This window comes from Micrasema longulum, unplaced genomic scaffold, assembly GCF_059751315.1.
Source record: "Micrasema longulum isolate JH-2025_06_02 unplaced genomic scaffold, ASM5975131v1 h1tg000097l, whole genome shotgun sequence".
Lineage (NCBI taxonomy): Eukaryota > Metazoa > Arthropoda > Insecta > Trichoptera > Brachycentridae > Micrasema > Micrasema longulum.
Window position 1 is genome coordinate 2,736,776 of NW_028277303.1, and position 27,090 is coordinate 2,763,865.

At 31.9% G+C, this 27,090-nt stretch overlaps 1 protein-coding gene across 2 annotated transcripts; it reads right to left on the reverse strand.

Annotated features, from left to right (window-relative positions):
- Positions 1 to 6,378: 6,378 nt before the first annotated feature.
- Positions 6,379 to 26,710, reverse strand: LOC148284713 (lysophospholipid acyltransferase 5-like). Of its 2 annotated transcripts, none has more exons than XM_088236713.1 (2): positions 25,658 to 26,710; positions 6,379 to 7,511 (listed from the first exon to the last, which is right to left on the reverse strand). In XM_088236713.1, exons 1-2 carry the CDS (start codon positions 26,460 to 26,462, stop codon positions 7,489 to 7,491), a joined length of 828 nt encoding a protein of 275 aa, XP_088092839.1. In that variant the 5' UTR covers positions 26,463 to 26,710; the 3' UTR covers positions 6,379 to 7,488. The 2 variants fall into 2 exon arrangements, with proteins under 2 accessions (XP_088092839.1, XP_088092829.1); XM_088236703.1 differs by having other exon boundaries at positions 6,379 to 13,168.
- Positions 26,711 to 27,090: the final 380 nt, after the last annotated feature.

Here is a 27,090-nt window from a genome sequence, read left to right on the forward strand (position 1 = left end):
ACAATTTTAGACAAATCGGGTTTATAATTGCTGCATGCTACCCTCAATTCATCATCAAGGTGAGAATCAGTGAGTCGATTCCTATATACATTTTTTGCGTATTTCATTCTGGAATATGATGATTCGCAGAGGTATGTAGAAGCAAACAATGTGAGGAGCTTACAGGCACAATTTTGGACGGTCTTGTATTTTGATAGAACTGGCTCCCAAAATTCCAAGTACTCTTTTCCCTCTCTCTTTTCTTCAAAAATAGCCTTCATATTGCTATCATTCTTGGTTCGTCGAGAGGCTCGGAATAATTATATCCTAGTTTAGCTAATTGTTGTATAGTTTCTGTTGCTAGGTGCCAGGGATTTTCTGTCAGTAGAAAAAAATCCTTGATCGGCATATGTCCTCAAATCTGCTCTTAAATTCCTTAGCTAAGGCAGCTAAATAATTAAAAAATATTGTATAATTTTCTTCTGAAATATTTATACCAACTTGCTTGACTTTTGTTAACAAAAAAATAATCTTTTCTTCTAGTGCACCTACTAGGTATTCGAATTTGAATTATTTCAAGTAGAGCAGGGCTGTCAATTATTGTAAATACATGAGATAATACGGCCACGAAAGCGTTTGGAATACCGCCCAGAATACGGATTTAAATTTACGTTTGAAGTAAAGCGCGGCCGTGTAAAATTCAGATTCAACTTGCGATAGCATGGACTCAGAATCAGGCCTCTGATAAATTTGACTATTTTGTTGTAAAAACAAAATAATTTCGTCTCAAAGAATAAAACCGTTCCAGAACTTTTCCTCAACATAGCCATCTCACTGAGGTATGTAAAAGAATGTCACCATAGTTACTGTTCAGTTCTTCCAAAAGACGTTTAAATTTTCTTGTGGTTCAGTTCTTGTGCTCTAATAATTTATTTATTTATTTATTTATTTAACTTTTTGTACATAATGATTATTTGTACATTGGCGGGCTTATTGCCAAATGGCAATTTCTTCCAACCAACCAATAAAATAAAAGTTTTATTTTTATAATTCAAGTTACAGAACATATTCAATAGAAAAAAAAGATTAAAAATTTAAAGATATATAAAAATAGAAATAAACGTATTTGTTTATAAATTACCTTAAATCGAAACTATTACTCAATGGGAAAAAGGAAAAAAGAGGAAAGAGGAAAAAGGAAAGGAGGAGAGATTAAGGAAGAGAAAGGAGATGTTTCTTCAGACGTGATTTAAACAGAGATAATGTAGTAACATCTTTGATGGTGGATGGGAGATGATTCCACAGTCGAGCCGCATGGACACTATATGAGTTAGAGAAGAAAGAGGAATTGTGTATGGGTATTAAGAGAGTGCCTTGAGAATGAGAACGAAGAGGTAAACCATGAACTGATAAGCGTTGAAATTTTTCACACAGGTATATAGGAGCGTTAGGACTATGAAGTACATTGAACAGAAGTGAGAGGGAGTGATAGTCTCTCCGCTGTCTAATTTTGAGCCATTTCAGTTGCCTACGATAATCAGAAATGTGGTCATATTTCCTAAGACCAAAAATGTACCTTATGCATGTATTCTGAAGTCGTTCAAGTTTATCGAGTTGCTCACAGCTTAAATCAGTCATGGAAACATCAGCGTAATCTAGAATGGGTAGTAGTAATGCTTGTACAAGAGTGCATTTAGTACTAATGGGTAAGAATTTTTGCAACCTTCTAAGTGAGTGTAGACTGAAAAATATTTTGCGGCTTAATTCATTAGTATGAGCTCGCCAGCAGAGATGTTCATCCATTAGTACTCCTAGATTTTTTACGGATTTCCTGTACTGAATATTGATACCATTGACAATAAGAGGATTAAGTGAAGGTATGTCTAGCTTACTAAGCAATCTTTGACTACCTGCAAACATAATTTGTGTTTTAGACGGGTTTATTAGTAAACCATACTCTTTTGTCCATGTTGACACGCAATTTAGTGTTTTAGACATCGATTCTATTGCTTTGCTGGTGTTTTCAGGTCTGCAATGGAGATATAATTGTAAATCATCTGCATAGAGATGATATGAACAATTGAGACAATCTGCAATCGGATTAATAAACAGGGAAAATAGTAATGGTGATAAAACTCCACCTTGAGGTACTCCAACGGCAATATCGACCCATTCCGATTGATGATCTGGTGTTTTGATGCACTGTTGTCTAGCTCGTAAATACGATCCGAACCATTTTATAACCGGTTGTGTCATATTTAGTGTTTTAAGTCTAGCCAACAAAAGATCGAAATCCACAGAGTTGAAAGCGCTACTGAAGTCGAGTAATGTTATCAAGGTTATCATTTTGTTATTCATTGCATATCTAATGTCATCTGTAACCTTGATTAAAGCGGTAGTTGTACTATGGCCCGCACGAAAACCTGATTGATTGGGATCAAGAAGATTATTTGACAATAGATAATTATTTAGCTGATTATATACAACTCGTTCAATGACTTTAGAAAAAATTGGAAGAATAGATATGGGTCTGTAATCTTTGACAGAAACTGGTAAAGAAATTTTGGGAAGTGGTATAATAAATGCTTTTTTCCAAGCTTCAGGAAAATCTCCAGTATTTAAAGAAAAGTTTATAATGTGAGTAATAACTGGTAAGATAATAGGAAAAATAAAGTGTATCAATCTCATACTCAGCTGATCACTGCCCATAGATTTGGTTTTTATAGAAAGTAAAATACGTTGAATATCAGTTTCTTGAACGGAAGAAAATAAAAACGGTGGATAATTGTAAGAAGCTGCCATACTTAAACGTCGGAGAAATAATGGAGATACGTGCTGCTAAGTTTTCTTGGTGTATGCTACAGTGAAAACAGAGCTCATGATCTGTCATTGGCTGGTTTAAGTGGCCACTTTACACACTGTGTAACATCCACCATTCATACATAGGCAGAAGGTTTCAGCTCTTCAACTGCAACTTCTCAAAGATCAATATTAAAAGCCCCACCCACTTACCCAGATCCATTTGAAAGGTCTTGTGGCCTCTTTTCAGATCCGCATACTACAAAAACCTTTTTTATCTGAAATCCAAGGATTTTTTTTTTCATAATTTCTTTGTTTACAAAAGATTTGCATTTTTTTCAAAGAATTAACATAAACTGCTTTCAATGCCACAATCAAAGATCAACAGATGGAAGAATCGAAGGAATTCAGTTGTTCAATCATAGGCAGAATGGTGAATGTTACACATTGTGTAAAGTGGCCACTTAAACCAGCCGATGACAAGTAAATGCCCAGACTTACGAATTACCCTCCACAAAAAGTTCTCCATCTCGGGTTGGGTTTTTGAAATTCTTAACTATCCATATTAATGCTGCATAATCAAATTATCATAGAAATTCTCAAGTCCAATAGGTCCCAACACTTTCCTTGACTTTGGACAAGTATAGAACCCAGTTTCGTCTGTTTTGTATATTCTTTCTGGTGCTTAACATTGGAAATAAACTAATCTTTGTTACTATATCCTGTCAGGAGGTCTTAGATATAACTATATGTACAAACCAACTTGTGAATCGTATTCACAACTGGCATGTCTCCAATGACGTTTCTATGTCTGATCACAGACATATACGTTTTGACATAGATCTGGAAGGTAGGAGGCCAGTTGAATCATATATCATAACCCTAAGGCAACTGACTGGGACGAATACCGAGACCAGCTGAAGCCATACACGGTTACGATATGCTAAGCCATCCGATTAATTGACCAATTAGAATCAGCGGCAGGGGACCTTGAACGTAGCGTCATCACCGCATACCATGATAACTGCCCATAAAAACTACTAAGACAAATCGCGAGGTTACCTGGTGAAACCGCAAACTAGAATGTCTTAGGAAAACAGCTCGAGTGCAATTCAATAGGGCGAAACGAGACCAAAACTGGGATCAATACAGAAAAGCCTTTACTGAATTCAATCGAGATCTAAGGAAAGCAAAGAAAGCTTCTTGGAGGAATTTATGGGATGAAATCAATGGAGCTGCACAAATTTCAAAGATTCATCGGATGCTCTCAAAAACTTCTCCATCATATCTAGGACTACTAAAAAGACCTGATGGAACAATTACCGAGTCTCTGAAATGGTTTGGTCATGTAGAACAAATGGATGATGAAAGAATGGTAAAACAGGTATGTATGGCTAGAATAAACGGTAATGTGGGACAAGGACGACCGAGGAAGACGTGGCATGATCAGATAAACCAAAATCTTAAGTCTGGTCATGTCAAAAGCAGGCAGAATCGAAGGGCATGTATGACGAGATATATGAATGTAGAAGAAGCTAGAAATGTAAGCCAGGATAGACATGTGTGGCGGTCCATTCTCTCTGCCTACCCCTACGGAGAAATCGCGTGATGGTAGTAGTAATAAAATAATAAAAGCATTATTTATAAATATAGTAGCAAATCCAAGATGAACATTTATTGACCATACATTAATTTTTAAATAAATATTTCAAATTGCTATCACTATTATTTCACCATGACGTCTTTATTTATCTTATTTACATACATAAGTTTATTGTACATTATTTGAGACAATAAGTTTCAACTCCATGGGACTAAAAGTCCTGTGTTGAGATGGGACGAGCAATTATATGACACAGACACATAGTATATCACCATAAATATAAGATTAGAAACATAAAAAATAATTGTGTACAAAAAATATTTTTAAAACATATATATGGCACATCAATATAGTAAACAGTAAACTCAAGCATTTGGAAAATCATCAAGGAGTTTCCTACTCAAATCCCTCCCACTAAGGAAAATTCAGTCCTTAACTCCTTTCTTGAAAATAATTTTTGTTCTTGAGAGCTAAATACGTTCTTCCAAAATATTGAACACTCGGTGCGATAAATGAGAGATGTATCTTAGCAAAAGTCGCACGGGTTTTGGGTATGACATAATTTATGCTCTGGGAAAACCTCGTACGGATATTCAGCAGAGACCTCTCCTTATTGTTTGACCAGAAGTGTGTAAGTGCTTCTTTTAGGTACAGTTGTCTTATATCCGGCACCTTCATGTATTGGAACAGCTGTTCTGACGGATATGTTGGAGGGCGCCGGAACATTGTTCTCAATAATGATTTCTGTGAAATTATGAGCGGCTTGAAAATGGGTGCCGCACAACCCCCCCAGCCAGCTATTCCATAGGTTGCCGTGGATTGAAACAGAGCAAAGTGCACACTTCTGAGAGTGTCAATATCCAGAATGTCTCTAAGAGAGCAGAACAGATGGCACAGCTTTCTCAACCTAGAGTTCAGTGACTGGACCTGAGCCTCCCATCGCAAATTCCTATCAATAATAACACCAAGGTATTTTATGAAATCAACCCGTTGCAGAAGTTGGTGTGTTTTATCACAGTAAATTCCTAGATTAAGCGTATTTATTGCTTGGTAGTGAACTATTATTTATATAAAATGTCAGATATTAAGTTTTATCGATATTAAGTGTAAGAAGATTATCATCAAGCCATTGTTAAACAATGTTTATACCAAAGTTTGCTTTCTGAAAGACAGAGTTCCAGTCACTAGCCTCAAATAACAAAACCGTGGCGTCGGCAAATGAAATAATTTTTCCAGAATTATTTATTTTGCAAAGAGAGTTTATGTAGACTAAAAATAAGATTGGTCCCAGGACGCTGCCCTGTGGAACTCCAAAAGTAATACGCTTCTTCCTGTGATGTATGAATTACTGTATGTTGTGATCTCAGGGATAAGAAATTTCTGAGTAATCTCTGATGCCAATACTTTAATTCTGAGAATTTGTTTATGTTTATACAGGGCTATTCGTAACTCGACGTATTTCCGGCAGGACGAGGTAGGGGGCACACAAATGCAAGAAATTTAAGTACCCCAATGTATGGCCGAATGTTAATAGTTTCCGAGATATTTGGAATTTAGTGATTTTATGAAAACTACTCATTTTTGGGCATTAGTGACCAAATAAAATACAGACAGTACTCTTCTCTTTATTTTCCTACATGAACACTTGGACAAATTTTACTTAAAAAAACTGAAAAGGCAGTAAGTTTCAAAATAATAGCTATATGGAAAATATCTAATATACAAGAAAATATTAATTAAAAAAGATTTTTTTACCGAATCAGTAAATTAACATTTTATCAAAGAAAATAGGTAGCATAAGATAGGTTGATGACTTCCTCAAGAAAAATATATATTTCATCATGATGTAGAACCTTTTTAAGAAGGGAATATGGAGATGTAGGCATATACACGGCTTGGACCTGCCATTGGCTGGTTTGAGTGACCACTTTACAAAATGTGTAACATTAACAATTCTAAAATATGCAGTGTGTTATAGTTTAAAAAATAAAAGAACCTTTTATATCAATAATTTTAATTCACATACAGGATCGTTATAACAAATCATATTATGGAGTTAAAGTAACAGGTTTTAAAATATTTTTAATCAAACAAAAAACAAAAATTGGTACCTGTCAGTTAAATTAAATAAGAAAACAGACTTCGAATCTCATACAATTAAGAGGCATTAAATTCGAGTAAAGGTAAATTTTATATATTTTGTATATTTTCAGATTAACGAGATATAGGTTATCACCAAGCAAAATTTGTGTCTAAAAACTTTTTAAACTATAAAATCATAACAAAAACATAAAATAATTAAAATTTTCCATTAAATAATATTATGTTAGAAGTAATATTAAAACTATTCATTAAGTACTATATAAGAACAGGAAAACTAAATCAGTCAGTGAAAGTATTCAAATCAAACGGATCCGAAATTCAAACTAAACAAAAATTTATAATTCATCAATATTAAAAATTTCAATTGTATATTAGGCATTAATATTGATGTATACTGCATTTTTTTTAAACGGCTCTTCAACTAAAAGACTAAACATGTAATTCTAAATTTGCTAACATAGATTCACATTTAAGGGTTTTTTTTTGTGGTTTTTCTATTTTGAGAAAAATTGCTTGTTCTTTACAATTTACGAGATTCTAATGAAAAAATTCTCAAATGCATTTACAGATTGTGTATAGGTAAAATGGCGTAATCCTAAGCTTTTCAAAAAAACAATTGCAAAAAAGTTCATGGCACATTTGGGTACAAGAATTTAGGTCGCAACAGCAAGGTAAAATCACTGTTATTAAGCATAAGCAAATAATTGCCCATTACGGATATTCTGCAATAGCTAACAAATTTAATAATAAGTGATAAATATTGTAGCTACATTCGGAGCCAAACAATAGATTTTCCTGAGGCTCATGAAAATTTTTGTTGGCAGATAAATCTCAGTAATAAAAGTTTTGTGTAATTATAATTATTTTAGTAATATAATACCTCAAATTTAATTTTTACGATTTATTTTAATTTGCTGTAGTTATTAAGATAAACAACACTGGCAAAAGCATAAAATTTTGTTTTATAAGGCCATTTAAAGAAAAAATCTTCTATAATTTCAATTTTAGGGGTATTTGTCTCTTTTACCTAAAAATACAAAAAAATCAATTAAAAAAAAAAAAAAAAAACAGTTTATAGACAGCGAAAAATTCAATGCTTTAATGTCCTAAATGTAAATTTGGAATGACTTAAACCAAATAATTAATGGAGATACAAAAAGAGATTTTTCCCAAAAAAAATTTTTAAAGAATAGGAGGTTTTGATTAATTTTACATTCCTGTGTTGTTATTAAAATTAAAAGTACAATAAATATTAAAAGTACATAAAATTAGTATGCAGTACATAATAAGCATACAAAAAAAAACACCTTTTACCACATGTATTAATAAAAAATCTAAGTCTTATGAAAATTGGCAAGATGGTGGATTTACATTAAAAATTATTTAAAAAGTCCATAATATTAATAGGAAAAAATAATAACAAATTATGTACAATACACCGCATTATTTTACATGGTGATGTCTTGCCAAAGGTATCTCCGCATGCAACCTCGTTGTATTAGGAAGACCAAAATATATAAAATAGAAAGGGCATTCAAAAATATGAGATGCATTAGTATTACTAGCATATCACGTTGAAACAGGCTCAGGGCTGTGAATTTTCATATGTATTTCACACAATTTATAATCATAATGTTTGGTAGAATAAAAAAATCATCAATCCAACCGAATAAAGCAGAACTATGAAAACATAAATTATACAATAGACCATACCATAATAACATGAAAATTTTTATCCATGCATAAAGAATATAAACTGATGTTACATTATTTAGTACAAAAAAATCTTCAGACTTTTTAGATCGCTGACCATTAATAATATATTAAATGTGAAAAAAAGGAGGATATTACAATGGCATAATTCAAGTACTTAAAATGCATAAAATAATTGTAGTATGAAGATTTCTATCAACTTTAAATTGAAAAAATGTTACTATTAAATCGTAAGCATTTGAACAGGTATGTATAATCTAGATTGTAAAACTGAGTGATATTTGGTTGGATTGTCGAAATATTAATAAAAAATGCAAAGGTTTTATTTATATTCATAATAATATTTCTGGGTTGTATGTATATTTAAACAATATAATATAATGTATTTGAGGGGTACATGCCTAAATCATGTCGATTTATGTATATTGTATTATTTTTATTACTTTATGTGTGTAGCTTTTATTTACATATTCCAAAATTGACAAAATAAGCAAACAGACAACTAATCGGATCGAAAAACTATGTGCATTAATAAAATATGTGAAAAAAATAAAATGCATTGTAGTCTTTAGGTAGGTATTATATAAATTTTAGTCGGCATGCTTTGGCTGTGTAGCCATTTATGTATGTGCTTTGAACACTATAAATAATTTAAGAAATATGAGGTACAATGTTGATAAATTAAATAGGTATTATGTGCATATATATTCAGGAAAAAATATAACATCAATATATTCGCTTTTACCGCCAGTTTCGCCAATCGGCAAGGTTTGTTTATATAACTCATAAATTATAACTTTTTAAAATTTATTATTACAACATTCATAACAACAAATAACAATGGATTTAAAATTACGATTTTGTTGATAGTATACAATTTATTGTAGGCAATTAATGATAAATGACATAATATTATGGCTGAAAAGTTTTCAGTCAGTATTTAAAAAAATAAAATGTAATATAATATGGTAAATAAAATAAAGAATCCTAAACATTTGAGTGTTCTGCATCTAAGGATGTACATTAAAAAAATCGCACAATTATAAAAGTGTAAAAGAAAGCATGTTAGAATAAAAAAAAAAAACTGCTTAAATTTTACCAAATTTTAAGTTAATATTAAAGGGAGTAACTAAAAAAAACCCGTACAATTGATTATTATTATAATGGATGGATAATTTATACAACGCCATTTTTGTGAAAATCTCCTCAAGGGTGCTGAAATTTAGTTAAGTAATTTTATCACGCCACTTGCCTGTTGGTCTGGTTCGCGGGATGCGTTATCTTCATCTACTTTGGCACCGAACTCTAATATAATGAATGCAATTTACTACCTTGTTTTGGGATTCTGACACCATATTATTTGGAACTTCTCTCGCGGCAGTCAGGATTAGATCAGATCCTGTAGTCAGGAAGAAGGGGCACTTGACATGGTTCCTTGATTATTATTATTATATTATAACACGACACAGTGCATTAATTGAGTTATTGATCGCAATAATAACTTATTCGCGATTGTGGTGAGAATTTATCAAAGGCACATGCATGTACGATGACAGTTCGGTTCTTATCTTTCCTTTTGTTCTGATTTTTTTGTTATATGCATTTGAATAAAGAAGTATGTTGGGCCAGAGACATAAATGTGATACCTACCCACAGAAGGCATTGCAACATATTAACCAGGGCCCAGTAGGCAGCAAATAAATCCAACGTGTAACACACATACAGTAAATGTGGCGTAACCACAATCATTACAAGTAGGTAACCTCAAAATCAGGATTTTTTATTTAACCACTAAAAACACGGTTGTATTTTCCTCTATGAATGTTTTAAATAGACAAGTTGTGATGCATTTAAATAATATTATGATGATTTTAATGGATTACTTGTTGGATTATTTGTAGCATTCATAGAGGACAATACAAAAAAGTGTTTTTAGTAGTTAACTCAAAAATTGTGATTTTGAAGTTACCTAGTTGTAGTAATTTGCAAATTAATTTAGCTCAAACTTAAATTTTAATAAAATATCGCCGCATACACATGCAGCTGGTTAGTCAAGGACTTAGTGAAAGAGTTTTAACAAACACTCATTTGCATGTGTAAGAACAACATCAAACGCTTAGGTGGCTGGTCAATATATATATATATGTATATATTATATGTATGTATTGAACATAAATAATTAAAATTAAGAAATGTCGCAAGATGTGTCAAACAAAATAGTAAAATTCTTATTCAAATATTGTCGTTTTGACACTGATTGCTCTACATTAACCAATAAGAGCATGAAATAGGATATTACGGTGATTTTTTTCACGACATTTAAAAAAATATTATCTATCTTATTTTATTATTTGTCTGGTTTAAATTGACATTTCAATATTATCTAAATTCAACTGAAAATGTTAAAATTACTCAGTTACTAATTTATTGGATATGCAAAATAAATTTATTATATACCTATATTATGTATCTTTTTTGGGTGATACCGTGTATGTTGGATTTGATCCGACGTTTCGGCTACCATTGCAGGAGACATCTTCAGGGAAAACTGTGTGTTTTATAATATAAACAAAGACGACGGGCTTAAATTAAATTCAACATGGTTCCCAGCACTACATATGACAAAAACGAATAGAAATGTGCCTACTGCCGGCTGCGACACAGTACAAATTACTAGTACATAAACATAATTATTCTTTCCTACAAAACTAGAAATGTGCCTACTGCTGACTGTGACACGGTACAAATTACTAGTACATAAACACATACATTTCTCTATAAAACACACAGTTTTCCCTGAAGATGGCTCCTGCAATGGTAGCCGAAACGTCGAATCAAATCCAACATACACGGTATCACCCAAAAAAGATACATAATATTGATAACAGTGACCGTGAAAACCTTCGCACCTATTTATTATATACCTAATTGCAAAATGTATTATTTTATTTTATTTTAAAACAAAATGTTTTTACAGATTTTTTATTACAACGCTTATTAAAATAATAATTAAAACAAAGTATCTCGAGGATTTGCTCAATATAACAATAGGGTATTTTCAGAAGTCGGGAATAACATTAAGAATATATTATATATTTAAGGCTTTTAGGATTCTAAACTATCAATGTATTCAAAACATGTTTTCATTTATAATTTTCGCGTTTTTGGCACCAAAACGTCATACGTGTCGTTTGTCCCACAGGGCGCGAAATGTCTTGTTTCAAGGGTAATTCAAAATATGCATATTTTAAACCTTTGTAGAAAATTTATCTGACTTTGCATGAAAAAAATATTGATAACGTTACCATTGTAATTTTTTGCTTACTTAAAAACAAAAATAATGAAAAAATGCAAATAACCTATTCTTCTTCTTCGTTTTTTAATGGCCTTTTCACCTCTTAACTCAGAAAAAAAGACCCTATTAAAAGCATATCTTGTGTTTCTATAAGAAAATTTTTTTTTTTAATTAGATGGCAGTTGTGAGATTGATGTTACATTACGTTATGTTTATTATGAGTTTTTTCCCGTATCCGGGCGGAATGAAGAATACAATGTGTGGAATAGAAGTGAAATCCGGGACAAACATTTTGGACTCGATGGCTATTCTCAGAAAATAATCCATAAAAAAGAAATCAAATGGAGATAAGTCCGTCTCTTAGTGCAGTGGTTGGCTCGCTTGCCTACCATGCTCGAGTCCCAGGTTCGATTCCCGGCAAGATAGACATAAAATATTGATTTAAATGGTGGTTTTGTGCTGCCATATTTCATCCCCGGATTGGCACGGGAAGAACAAGACTGATCACTTTAACACCGTGTAACAGATACTGCGTGTAGGTTTTTAAATATTCTGTGCTAATTTTTTTTAACAAAATTTATCACGAAAACTCAGTACCTAATCAGATAAGCATTCAAAATATGTACATATACGTTTATATATGTATGACGTTTAAATTAAAAATATTATTTATACGAGTATGCATAATGAATATGTGCGTGATTCATTCACTGGAAAAAACCAAATGCGCAAGATATGTAGGTTGACTGGAGTCTAGTTAATAAAGGGGAAATGTTTGCCAATTGTTTCATTTTTTAAAAATTAATATGATTTAATTAATATTCTTAAAAAAAGTCTGATTATAATAATTTGGTTTAACATTCATGAATATTTTATACAATTTTATCTGTGTTGAAATTTTTACATAAAATAAAGTAAGTTTATTAATATTATTAGAAATACATGTATTTTATGACCATTTTTAATATTATATTCCAAAAATGCTAAATTCATCAAAAAACATTATTTACATAGGTGTGTGAATTATATTATGAATGTATTAAGATTTTTAACTGTGTGGTTACCCTCAGTCTTAACTTTTTTTTTTACTTAACGACTTTCAGATATTGATTTCGAAGGCTTCAAAATAGCGCACATGATAGGTTTGTACAAAATTGGCCATGGGAAAAACACAATAAACCCAGAAAAATAAAGAGATGTATAAACCTGCCACCATTTATGAAAGGTCAACAAAGCAAATGGAATAAGACAGTATCCCATAAATACCACAGCATATAATTTAAGGAAAACAAACAAAATCATTTTGAAAAGTGTCTTTTGGGAGACTTTTGAGACTGTTTCATTTTTATTCAAGATGCTTTCTATTTGCTTTTCCATAAACATGATGGCAAACTCCATGTAAAATGTCATATAGTAACCACTATGAAGACCATGCCATATGGCCAGAAACAGAAGAGTAATTCCTTGACTAATGTTACGGTTTCCCAAAAATGCCATTCGTTTATAAACATACTGCGCTACCCATGCGTTTGTGTTCAAGTTGAAGCTATCAATGTAATGTCCAAATTTAGTGGCGCCTTCAAATACGCTCAAACGAATATTGCGGCAACCGTCCCATTTTGAGAGTTTGTTTTCATCAATTCCATTAAAGGCAAGGCCAAAAGTGATGCAAGCTCCTGTAAACAAAAACCTTCAATATAATTAGATCAATCAACAATATGAGCTTTACAAATAAAAAAATACTGTTACTATTATCAGTCTTAACGAATCTATATCGAAGGAACCCAGGGGGGTGCGGTGAGGTTTTCAACTAGGAAAGCAGTCAGTAGATGCTGGCAGTACTAAAAAGAAGTGCAATTTTTTTTTGGTGGCTCGACTTGTAATATTTAGTAAATGACTTGTGAGGTTTTCTAAAAATTACAATGTAAATATTACGAAGAGTTCAACTAGCAAACTGGGTGTGCACATACAAACCGTTTATATTGTTTCCCTTGTATATTATTTTCTAACCTAAAATCAATTTGGAACGACAGCACAAAATATAGCACTCATTTGACTATTTGAGGTGGCTTAAATTAAATCAACATTGACTGATTCATAATACTTGCGTTATGTGTCTGGTAAAATTTATCATTTACTTCTAAAACTTATTATGTTATTTTTCTTATTGCCTTCTACTAAAACCCTCTGTGCACGCAACGTGGTTGTGGTCGGGTTGTGGTCCTGTGGCTAGTGTCTCAGACTCACGGACCAAAGGTCTGTGGTTCGAATCCCACTCTACCCCAACTTGATTCCATTTTCTAATAATGAGTTATTTACAACTCGTTGAAAATGGCCCTCAAAATGAAATATTTGGGTAAATCATAAGAACGCAAATATTTATTTAAAAAAAATAATTTAAAAACTGCTGCTAGATCGGTAACATAGGTACCTACTTCCTTCACAATTAAGTAGTTTAAAATATAATAGTGCCAACTGATTTTAGTGCTTAATCTATATATATAAAAGGTAAAGTCCGTATGTGTGTCCTCGATGGACTAAATAACTACTGGACCAATTTACGTGCAGTTTTCTTTAAAATTATGTGCTTTGGCCTGAGCATTTTTATAGCTCTCTTTTATAGAAAAAAAGTTAGGAGCGAAAATGTTTTATTCATCATTTACCAGGGCTGCATACAACGAGAATGCATATATTAAAAAATTGGCAAATTTGTTATTTGTTGTTGGAATCTTTACAAACAACATTTGTTTTTTATGGATCCCAATGAGCTTTCCTTGAACTCCCTATAATATCTACTCATTCATGTTTTTTTTACTGGAATTTTGGTAGTGATAAAATAATATTAAATAACATTTAATACATTTTTGAAAATTGCATTCCTACTTAAAGTGCACCCTTGTTAGCAGAAGAGCAGTTTTTTTTTTTTTATTAGGGCCTTCTACTAAAACATGATAACATCAGCCAAAAATAAGTTGCATGGAAGAGCAGAGTTTGACATTTGCGATGAGAATTCTATATTTGAAAATGAATTATTTTAAGATACGGAATTCAATCATAAACTAGTACCTACTTGCAAATGAAAAGTTACATCATCTTTTTTAAGTTTATCCGAACGGTTTTAACACACTTTCAAGAGGCATTTTGGTTATGAATTTAATATCAAGCTCACGTCAAAACCCAGCTGGCGGTAAAGAAAGACTGAATAGGCGTCGGGCATGCCCGAGCGTTTGGGCATGAGTTAAGTGTCATAATTTTAGAGGGCTCAGGGTGCGGCTATGTGTATTAATAGGTCAATGGTTTTATTTAAGAAAACCAAACCAGTTTTTATGGTTATTTAAAAGCAATATTTTTATCCTAAGAGAAAAAGGGGTCTGACTTTTCTTCATTTAAATGTATTCCCTGGATTATGGCACTAGAGCAGTGATATTTTACACACTCTAGATATTTACCATTGGTGTGTCCCTGTCATTTTGTTTTTTTGATAAATTGTTTTTTACGGGAACTAAAACCATCCAAAAACCAAAAAAATGGCCAGTTTTATCCGCTGTCTTTGGGCGCAAGGTATACAAAATGATAACTATTTTTGAAAAACACAAGACGTTCCGTTACAGAAAAATTTATTCTGATACTCTATTAAAAAAAATCACATCGGTTAAGTTTTGAGGTGCGGAAAAAGGTACAATGAACCATCAATTTTGTCTATTTTAGTTAAGCATAAAAGGTCCGACATGCAGTTGTCTTTTTCGCACAGTATCTGGGAGAAATTTGGAAGACAATGAGAGAAAAATAATGCTCAAATTCATATTTATCAAAATTTCCTGTCACTGTCCCTCACAACTCACCCTCACAATTTATGTAATCCAAAACATAAAAATAATAATGAATGTGCATACTTAATTTGAACTAAATACAATAATTGATATGAAATTTTCGATTGTGTTAATTTAATCTATATTTGAGTATATACTTGAATCTAGCAATAGCAAGGCATTGCCAGGTTCAGCTTGTTAGTTATAAAACAGATACACAATATATGAAAAATAAATATGGATCTTTTTGGTCAAACTACTTCCATATGCCTTCCAAATGTGTAAGTTTAGGTTTATGTGTGGATTTTGAATTTAGTACTAAGTGCCCCCGCCTCAAAGGAATCAAAGGAGTTATGCAGTTCCCTATTCAAGAGTTAGGTGGAACGCAGCGATTCAGTATCCGGTATCCAGTTAATAAATAACCACTTTGGATGATGGACGTTGCAATGCTGTCCAAACGGCAAGAAATGCTGTCGACTCAGACCAATAGCCCAAAAACATTATTCAGATTTAAATAGCTATAAAAATTAAAAAATGTTGAAATCAATAACTTTTGCAACAATGTATTTTTATTTTCTTATTACCACATTTAATTAAAGTGTGTTATAATATCAGTAATCAGCTAAAAACAAGATTAATGGATGAACTAGTATTAAATTTTTATTTGTATGATAAAAAAATCATTCTGCAACCAGGTAGTCAATCGTCAATCTTCGACCTGTATTACTTATATGTATATGTTTTGTCATCATCATGAATAATAAAATCGAGTTGAAATAAGTCCGTCTCGTAGTAAAGTTGTTTGTGTGTTCGCCTACCATGCTCGAGGCTGCGGGTTCGATTCCGGAAAGGTCGACATGAAATTCTGATTAGAAATGTGGTTCTACACTGTAATATTTCATGTACCTGGACTGGCACCCGCAGCACAAGGCTTATCACCTTAACTTCGTCTATTCAGCATTTAGTGTACCAATGCAACACCCTATGCACCATCGGGTGTAGACAGAGGGGGTATGGTGATAAATGTTTTATCATTAACCAATATCCATACGAAAAGACCACCATGCCTCATTTCTATAAGATAGATGTGCCGTAATTGCAGACTAAAGAGAAACCTATTGAAAAATTATTGCAAAAAACATCGAGAATATTGAATGAGTTAAGATAACTACAAAATATATGCAAAAAGCTAATGAAAATTGTTAAAAAATAATATATGTAGAATGATTGATAAGTATAAAAAAAATAATTTGAGTCGAGTTGTGGTCCCGTGGCTAGTGTTGCGAACTCACAGATCAGAGGTCTACCCCACTCTACCCCAACTTGATTTCCATTTTCTAAAAGCGAGTTATTTACAACTTATTGAAAATGGCCACCAAAATTGAAATTTTTGGGTAAATTATAAGAACGCTATTTCATTTATACTATAAGAAAAAAAACATATATATTATGTTTGTGCATTTGTTTTGAATTGTTCAATACCCTTATTAATTTAATATAATTTATTGTTACTTCATATTTTGGCTTTTTTTGTAACTATTATTACTATGATTATTGTTATACATAAAAAAATTATATTATAATTACAAGGCAGTTTATAAATTATGAATACTTGAGTTAAATTTTATCAAATTGTATAAATAACATCTATTTTTAATTATATTTTTTAAAAAATAATTTTAATAAATTGCAATAATTATATATTGCATATTGCATATTAAATTTTGAATTTTTGTTTTGTGTTTATTGGTGTTTTATTTTGTGTTTTGGTGTTTTATTATTATTTTTAATTTTATGAATTGTATAATATATATTGTAAGTTTATAGACTTTTATAAATAAATAAAATACATAGAGATTTTTTTATTAACAATGATGTTAATCTTCACACCAATAAAAAAATCAAAACAGGTCCAAGTATAGCATATCATAAATATACTTTTTCGTATATTTTTTTTATGATCTACCATACAGCAGACTAAAATTAACAACCATACAGAGATTCAAGACTGAAGTGAGACACATTTTTTACTGATACGGTATTTACCTATGCACAATGTTTTTTATAAAATAAACCTTAGCAGGTTTACTGAGGAAACATTATTTTTAAAAGTAAAACAAAAGGAGTGGGCAGATGAAATGTCTTGCATAAATGTGTGTATTAATCTATTTTTATACTGACAAATACTAAAGGGTTTAAGGGCATAAATCAACAGATTAAATATTGCTCTGACTCTGACACACACATAAAAAATACAAATTATAAAAAAGGTATATATCCCAGGGGCGAATCCTAAAAATAAGCGATTATGCACAGCTTACCGTTATATTTGACTTTTGATAATAATGTTTTATAGTAAATATGTTAATGTAAAAATAAATAAAATAATTGTTATTTATAATAAATCACCACTACCGTTTATATCTTCCTACAAAAAAATATCTATGAAGTGCGCCCCGCGCCCAGCCCGTTCTCAGTTAACGATGAAACTAGCCGATTACCCAGCTTATTCATCCATACAAAAAATTACACAATATTTTACATCTTTAACTCAAGTCAGCTTTTTTAGTACTAAAACAAGCTTGCAGATTACAAATATTATTTGAAGGTTCTCTATTTGGAAACTAGTATTTCAAACATTATTTCCGATGGACTATTTATCTTTGATAGGATACCATTGACATATTATGTATCACATAGGACATGTGGCGTTCGCACTGGACGTTTTTGGCATTATTCATTTTAAAAGGAATCGGTTAGTGCTCAGTGTTGACAGTTACTGCTGAATGTCTTTGTGGTATTTGTTAATGAACTTTTGTACAAGTATTGTATTAAAATAGTGTAGAATAAAGCTAATTGTATAGAGTGGTTAATAATAATTGTTGTTTAAGTTGATCCCAAATACCTAAAACCAATATTGTAGCTCAAACTCATCTGTCACCGATGGATTTCTCACAAAAAAAAAAAAAAAAACTAACAGAAAACTAATTAATTCATACACTGTGAAAGCAGAAATGCTTTGCACGATTGGTAATTAAAAACTGCTCCTAGCATTCAGCATATGAAAATATGTACATATTTCAACATATTTTGAGATAGTTACCACAGAAAAGCCTTGGTTTTCCAAAGTGATTCTAAACAAGTTTGAGCCATCCTCCATATGCAGAATGCGCATTGGGCACTGCTGAAATGGTTCTCATCTGTTCAGAATTCATGTCCGGGACTCTGCCATTTGAAAATGTCAGCTTGAGGAAGAAGACTTTAACCATTTTTTTTGGATGCCCCACAAATGATAGTTTTACTGATTTCCTATCCGACCTCTCTTTTATTAACATCCCATTTCCTACTAATTTTCTAATTCTCTTGTCCCCACCCAATAAACAAGTATGTTTTTAAAATTCTATGTAAATATCTAGTAATAAATGGTATTAAGTTGTACATTTGTTATATAATATGTAAAGTTTTCAAAATATTAAATACTAACACTATAATTATTATTATGGATAACTTATATAGCGCCATTTTCATAATAAAATACCTCAAGGGCGCTTTACATAGTGATTCTATTGTTAAATTAATTTAATTGAAGCTTTTAAATTTGTAATTTAATTAAAACAATTTATTTTGTTGTCACGTGCTACGGATTTATTCAAATGATTTAGAGAACAAGTGGGTTTTAAGTTTTTTCCGAAACATCACTTCACTTTCACAGCCTCGCACCTCTGCTGGGAGAGCATTCCATGCCATAGGGCCTGCGACCGCAAATGCGCGTTCACTAAATTTAGTGCGCTGTTTGCGTAGAGGTATAATAACTTTTCCTCTCGCCGTAGACGTAGCTGATCTAAGCGTGAGACGCCTGTCAGCTAGTTCATCTGGAATGCATAGTTCCCTTAGATATTCCTAGCTTGTACATATTACTAAAAAATGTGGAAATATTTAAGTAAATGAAAAATCAAAAACTCAACACGAGCTAGAACCCAGTTAGGAGGTGAAAAGGCCATAACAAACGAAGAAGAAGAAGAAGAGATAGTTACCAAATTTAATTTAATTTCAATGTATCCTTGGCCAAATTTACTAAAGTCAATAAGCTAAACAATAGCTGCTCATAATTTATGACAAAATTATAAATGGAAATTAAAAATGTATTATGGCCTAATTATGTAAATAATATAGCTATGTACTTCATGTACACTAAAAATCAGGTTCAAATCTTTGATCAATTGTTATTTGTTCTTTCATTATAATTTATTGATTTTGTAAAATTTTACTGTTATTTTATATTTTAAATTGAATATTAATCATTTTCTTTATCTCTTTGCAACCACTTTCATAAGAGTGTGTGAGTTTGTCTTTCACCAACACAATATTAAAAGCACACAGACGTTCAAATTTGAAATTATTTCTGAACGGCCTGGCAATATATGCTTTTAGATTTTTTTCTCTATTTATTCATTGCTGGTGGGGTCACAATCAAAAGCTTTAGTGAGGTTATTCCGCCGGTTACAACCCTTAGCCAATTTATGTTATTATTTTTTAATTTATTATTTATTTATTTTATCTTTATTTATGAAAATTTCAGCTTAAAACGGGATAAAGAGTTGAAATGTGTCAAAATCAAAATGTAATTTTGGTTTTATAAATACTGTAAAAAATAAAATTTATTTTTTCTTATGGAATCTGCCTGCACCCAACATTTAATTATTATTCCTAACAGAAGATAGTGCTGCAACAATACAAAGCAGATGAAATGGAGGTGGTTTATTTGGTCAGCATACCACTATAAATTTTTATGTATTTTCATTTTAAAACTTTTTTGACAAAGCAAGCAACAGCTTGTCCTTTTGAAATCAATAAATTATTATTCAGAACAATTTTCTCAGTCACGGTATTTTGAAAACGTTAATTCAAGATAATAATTATTATAAGCTGTGTTTATTGAACTTTTTTATGTTTTAGTTGCAGAATCATCAGATATATGTATTTATCCCTATCTTTATTACTATATATCTTGAATTATCAGTTTAGTCACTTTGCTTATCACTATAGTAAGACCGCTGATCTAAGTACTTTGTGAATAAGCTCAAATGTTAATTTAACATGAGCGTCAATGAGTCAATTGCATGCACATATCAAATGACAACAATAATAAAGAAAAAAGTTATATTAGGTCACTATTCAAACGTTTCATGAGAGTAATATTAGAAAAACAAAAAATGGAAATCACGAGCAAAAGAGTATTTTATTTTAATTTAATAAGTTTATCGAGATAAGGCATCGAATATAATTTACCTGCAGAAAATTAGACATTTATTTTTGTTGATGCAAATAAAAATTTTAACACCAAGCAATCACCAACAATTTTATTTACCTTGTTTAATTTCAAATATTATTGCTCACCACCACATTTACCAAGAATCAAACACACATACAATGGCCTAGCCTCAATATACAGGTGTTCATTAAACCCTGTCACATCCAAAACCACGATGATCAGTACGAGCAAGAAGACATATTGGCACATTAAAATATTTTTTTAGAATGAATATTTTTTTTTTTAAATATCAAAAAAAGCATATGGTTGCTTACTTCTGCAGAGGTGAAACGAGGAGGGGGAGTCTGATACTGCACCGCGCTTCCCTCACTTCTCCCCTGCAGAAGTAAGCAACCATTTGTTGTTTTTAATATTTTATTTAAAACATTTTTTGTTCCAATTTTGTTTTTTAATATGCTAATATGTCTTCTTGCCCATACTGATCATTGTGGTTTCGGATGTGAGAGGGTTTAAAGAACACCTGTATGTGAGGTTGGATACTTTTGAGGAATCTAGACAGCGATAAGAAATGAAATTGTTAAACTACATCATGGATTAAAAATGTGCGTTTCAATAGTGTAAATATAAATTTAGTCAGTAGTTTTAAGAACTGGTGGGCTTTCTAGCCTGTTGTTCTGAGAAGATACATAAAAAATCAAGGAAAAATAACGAAAGAAATGTCATTATTGCACGAGAAAAAATGTCTAATATATTTTTTTATTGCAGTGCGATTCTGAACGCTCTCATGGGGGTAGAGAAAATCAGTATGTAAATTACGAGCTAGCAACGCATACTCATTTAGATCATTTATAATACCAGCAATGGTCTAACTTTACCTACCTAGTATCAATAGTGACTGACGGAAACGACACATCCGCTGAGATCAAGCGCCAAATATTCATGACAAATAGATGCTTCTTTGATTTTAGACGACAACTCGCATCTAGAGTGTTATCGAGAAAAACAAAAATCACCATCTACAAAGTATTATTACGCCCTGTAGTCACATTTGGCTCTGAATGCTAGGTATTAATTTTAAAATATGAGACATCTCTCTTCATACTTGACAGGAAAATATTAATCGGAGCTGTGCAGGAAAACACAGTTTGGAGAATACGGTTTAACGAAAAAGCCAATAAAATGTAGACGTGGCGTCGGTAGACCCAAAGTAGATGGAGTGTAGCGGGAATTGGGTGTTATTGGCATCAGGGACTGGAGGAGTACATGCCAAGATAGAGGGAGATGGCGACGAATGTTGGAGGAGGCCCAGGAGTACAGCAGGCTGTAAAGCCAATGATAATGAAAGATGGTATAAGTACATGGCAATGCTTAAAAAAAAAAACAGTACAGGAAATTGTTGAAGAAACATGATAAAGTTTATCACTAAATAATTTGCTAAACGTACTCACCATTATTGGCTTCATAGAATTAACAGGAATTATTTTTTTAAATTTTAACACCGGTTTTTATTTATTTCAGAAATAATTGTGATTCATAATAAATATATATCATCACGTTGGGGAAACAAGGTTCTATATAACAAAATATGTTTTTATTTTTTACGTTGGACTTTTATTATATTTATATTTAAATATCGGTTCCATCTGCATCAAAATTTTAAAGAAAAACTAAATCAATTCTTAATCATTATCAAGTTTATTAAGAATAATATAGGTTGTTCAAAAAGTAGTTTTGTATTTTGTCGCAAGATGGGGTTGAACTTAATTTGCTCTGGCAACACTATACCGATTTTGACAAATAGGCTCGCGTTGGAGAGGTGACATTTCAAATAATGTTTTTTATGAAAATAAAGCTTCGTTTTGATCAATCGTGTAAAAGTTTTTCCATTTTGAAAATGAATATGTCGAGTGAGGAAATTTGTGGTATTTTGAAGTTTTACTTTCTGAAAGGCAGAAATGGATCGCAGGCCCGTGAAAAAAATTGTGCAATTTATGTTGACGATGCTCTAACAACACGTGTAGCACAACTATGGTTCAACCTATTATTAACACACTTCGGGCGGGAAAGGTATTTCTACCCGTTCAGTCGATTGATGCTTAATGGCGGGAAGGGTAGAAGAAGACCTTTTGCTCCGGCCTCATTTTAAAGGCAAAAAATAAGGAACTATCCAATGTTTTTATATGAATATTATATACCAATCTCTTTGTTAAGGTCTTAACTCTATGTACATAATTATCAAATAGCAATGCAAATCTTCTTTTTTTTTATACAAAATATAAAATAAAATACAAAATATGAAATGTTATAAAATAGAAATAGAGTTATACTTAATAAATTGAACCATAATGATGTTGAATTACAAATAATATTTGATTTTGGTTTGTAATTTTATATCTTGGATAGTATGTAGAAATTTTAATGAAAATATTTTTATTATTTTCGAAGATATAGCGATTTCAAACAAATTAAAGAAATTTGCACTGGACCTTTATTTTCGCCCGTCGCCAGCAGTCCGCAGGCGCAATACCTATCCCTACCGAAGTGTATTAATAAAAAATATTAGATAAAAAATTATTTCATTTATGTCTCAAAAAAATTATGAACCTACATAGAACCTTGTTTCCCCAACGCGACAATATGTCTAATAATGTATTAGAGATATATAAATTACGCATTATGATAAATAATTTAGGACAAAAAAAATATTTTAATAAAATTGTGCTACTTTATTTAATTTATTTATTTTTTAATTTACACGCCCTACGGGCTTTTACATATATTGGAAATTACATTCAAGTGCAGCAGTGAAACATAAGTAGGTAAATTTAGTTAAAATTAAAGATAAGATAAGAAAAACTAAAAGATACAATAATAAGTCAAAATAAGGAAATGTACCAACATAGGTATATGGGTACATAGAAAAATATTTAATAAATTTACATATGAAAACATACACACGTACATATACATACATATAAGTTTATAAATTATTAAAGAGATACATGAGAAAAAAAAAATTGTATATAAAGAACAATATTAAGAAATTTTATACAAATTAATTTATAACCTTTTGAATACTTAACCTATATTTATATAAAGACAGACGAAATATATCAACTTCACCATACTCGTTACCTAGCCGGTGTAGTCTAGGTATTGGTGAATTGTAATAATAATTATGACTGCCAGGAGATTAAAAAAATAATGTTAGCTGCCGAGTATTTTGAATAGGTACTTTTAAGCTGATAACAATAGTTAATTCCGGGACGTCCGGGATTAAATAAATAAAATTAAAAACAAATAAAATCAAACTGCAGAAATGTAATAGGGGCTTGAATAAGTTTTCGCTGTTTCCCAACAGATGGTGTAATCTCAGCCTTTTCACATCGGGCAATACTACAGCCAACTTCATAGTGAAGCTCCACCATTAGGCTTGAATATAAGTATATTATATGTTATTCCGCCGAAGTTTAAACAACATATTTTTTTACAGCGGAAATCGAAAGGTTTACTGCATCGTATTGTGACTGGTGATGAAAAGTGGATACACTACAATAACCCAAAGCACATAAAATCGTAGGGTAAGCCCGGTCATGTATCAATATCGACGGCAAAGCCATATATCCATGGTTCCAAACTCATGCTCTGTATTTGGTGAGATCAGCTGGGTGTAGTGTATTAAGAGCTCCTCAAACCCTATTAAATTACAACAGGAGATTGCTATTAAATAAAATTCATAAGTTTGAGTCCAGCATTGAAGGAAAAACAGCTAAGTAATTTTGCAGCATGACAACGCCACAGTCAAAACATACTCGGAAACACACAAATGGGAAGTCCTACCCCACCCGCCATATTCACCGGACATTGCTTCTTTCGATTACCACTTGTTTGGAATTGATGATTCATGGCCTGGCTGAGCAGCACTTCCATTCTAATGAAGCTGCCAAAAAATGGCTCGATTTGTGGATAACCTCAAAAGAGTCGTTCTGTCGAGAGGGTATTTGTATGCTACCACAAATATGGGAGAAAGTATTATTATTATAGATAACTTATATAGCGCCATTTTCGTAATATATTACCTCAAGAACACTTTACAAAGTGATTCTATAGATAAATATTTGATTAAAACTTTTAAATTTGTAATTTCAGTTAAACAAATTATTTCATTGTCACATACTACAGATTTATTCAAATGATTCGGAGAACAAGTGGGTTTTAAGTTTTTTCGAAACATCACTTCACTCTCACAGCCTCGCACCTCTGCTGGGAGAGCATTCCATGCCATAGGGCCTGCGACCGCAAATGCACGTTCACCGAATTTAGTGTGCTGTTTGCGTAGAGGTATAATGACTTTTCTCGCCATAGACGTAGCTGATCTAAGCGTAAGACACCTGTCAGCTAGTTCATCAGGAATGCAGAGTTCCCTTAGATACTCCGGAGCAGAGTTGTGGAGTGACTTATACATAAGCTAACAGAGTTTGTATTCCACCTTCTGTGGAAAACACCCTTGTGGAAAACCAGTGCAATTCCCGAAGTAGTGGAATGATATGACTGAACTTAGAGATTCCGAAAATAAGTCTCGCTGCGACCATTACAATAATTGACTCTAGACACTACAGATGCATTTATTAATTGACGGGCGGCATCAACCGGCAAATTTTTGTTTAAGAATTTAATCAATAAAACTTATTCAAGTCCCCGATACCATGAAATTTAAGAAGAAAAACTCAGTTTGAACATTTATTTAAATCAGCGGTTTCCAACCTGGGAGGCGCCAAAATTTTTAATTAAAAAAATACTTTCATACCATAATATCTACAAATAAATAAAACTTTATAGAGTAACGTAACAGTAAAAATTCAGTTAATTAATGTTTATTTGATTTTTAAAAACGTTTTTATTCATATATTTTACTCTTTTTTAAAAAAAGGTATTTAAAACGTATCAATATTATAAAAGGTAGAGAGGCACAGAAAAAAAAAAATTCTTGGAGGTGTAGCAGCATGAAGGTTGGAAACCGCTGGTTTTTATATTACAACTTAAATAAAAAATAACGGCATGGCTCAAAACTAAAAAAATATTACCTTCAGTAAGCAGCCAACAGGAGACATATTTGGATAAGTATATTTTACCCCAAATTCCTATTATAATGTGCTTTTGGAAAAAAGACAATCGGTTGAAAGCCTCAGTCAAGAAGTAGCTGTCAGGTAAATAATTTGTTCCAAATTGATAAAGCATCATGTAGCCAATACCGAACATTGCTCTCTTTAATCCAGCAGATATACAATTAGGCTCGGAAGTGTTTACTAGCTTTCCGTCCACAAAACCTTTCAAGCGGTTCATAGAAAACTGGGGTCCAACCAAAAAGCTGGCTGGGAAGAAAACATGAGCAGCTGTTTCTAAAAAACTCGGCAGGTGACGGAGAGCGGTGATCTTGTTTCCAGCTGACAGAGAATCGGAATCTTTAGTTCCATCCCACGCATCAAAGCAGAGACCGATCAATCGCAGAACGAGCACACAGTGCGGCATCGTCCACTTGATATCATAGTCGATGGTTTCCGTGGCGTAATACCCTACCAGTAAGTATGTCATATGAAAAACAAAATTGACAATTACAGTATTCTTGGAGGGCCCAAGAACTCGAAGACTAGAGTATGTAAATATTACCGCTTGGATGCTGTGAATGACACCGAATCCGAAATTAAATATGCCGATTCCAATTCCGCAAAATGTGAAGAAACTGTTTTGTAATTTAGCACTCTTATCGTGCAAAAATGATCGGTAGATCCAAGCCATAGGGTAAGTTAATATTAAAGAAAACAGTAATCTGATTGCTGGTTCCGTTGATCCCACAGTCTCAGCTAAATATTTAATAATATAAAAATCCATTTTTATTCGCTAATATAGAGATGTGTCAAAAAAATCTAAGAGATGTGGCTTATAATTAATAAGAATATAAATAATGCATTCAATCAACTAAATCCAACAAACGGCTGCTGGTTTTATCACAAAAGACAGCAAAACACTTCTGGAAGTCGAATTCAATGTTCAATCTTTAATCACAAATAACACAATTTGAATAATGAACGACGATAAAAAAGTTTAAAAAACGCAAGAAGTGCACCGATGCGGAAATAGAAATCGAATGACTAGAACCTAGAACTAGAAAGTATGTAATAGTATAAATATTATGTCTTTAGTCTATGGCTGCGAATGACATTTAATTCATAGAGAATACGGATCTCGTACGGATTTTTTTTACAAGTTTTCTTCTTCTTCGTTTTTTCATGGCCTTTTCACATCTCAACTCGGGTGTTCTGGCCAGTGTCGAGTATTTTTTTTTTTTTTTGACATACACATGTGTTAGTAATATAATATGTACAAGTTAGTATTTAATATAATATATACATATAATAATAAAACATATTTACAGCTTTACACCATTTACAACTAGATATTTACATAGGATTTTAAACACACGTTTATTGGGTGGGGACAGGAGAGTTAGAATATGAAT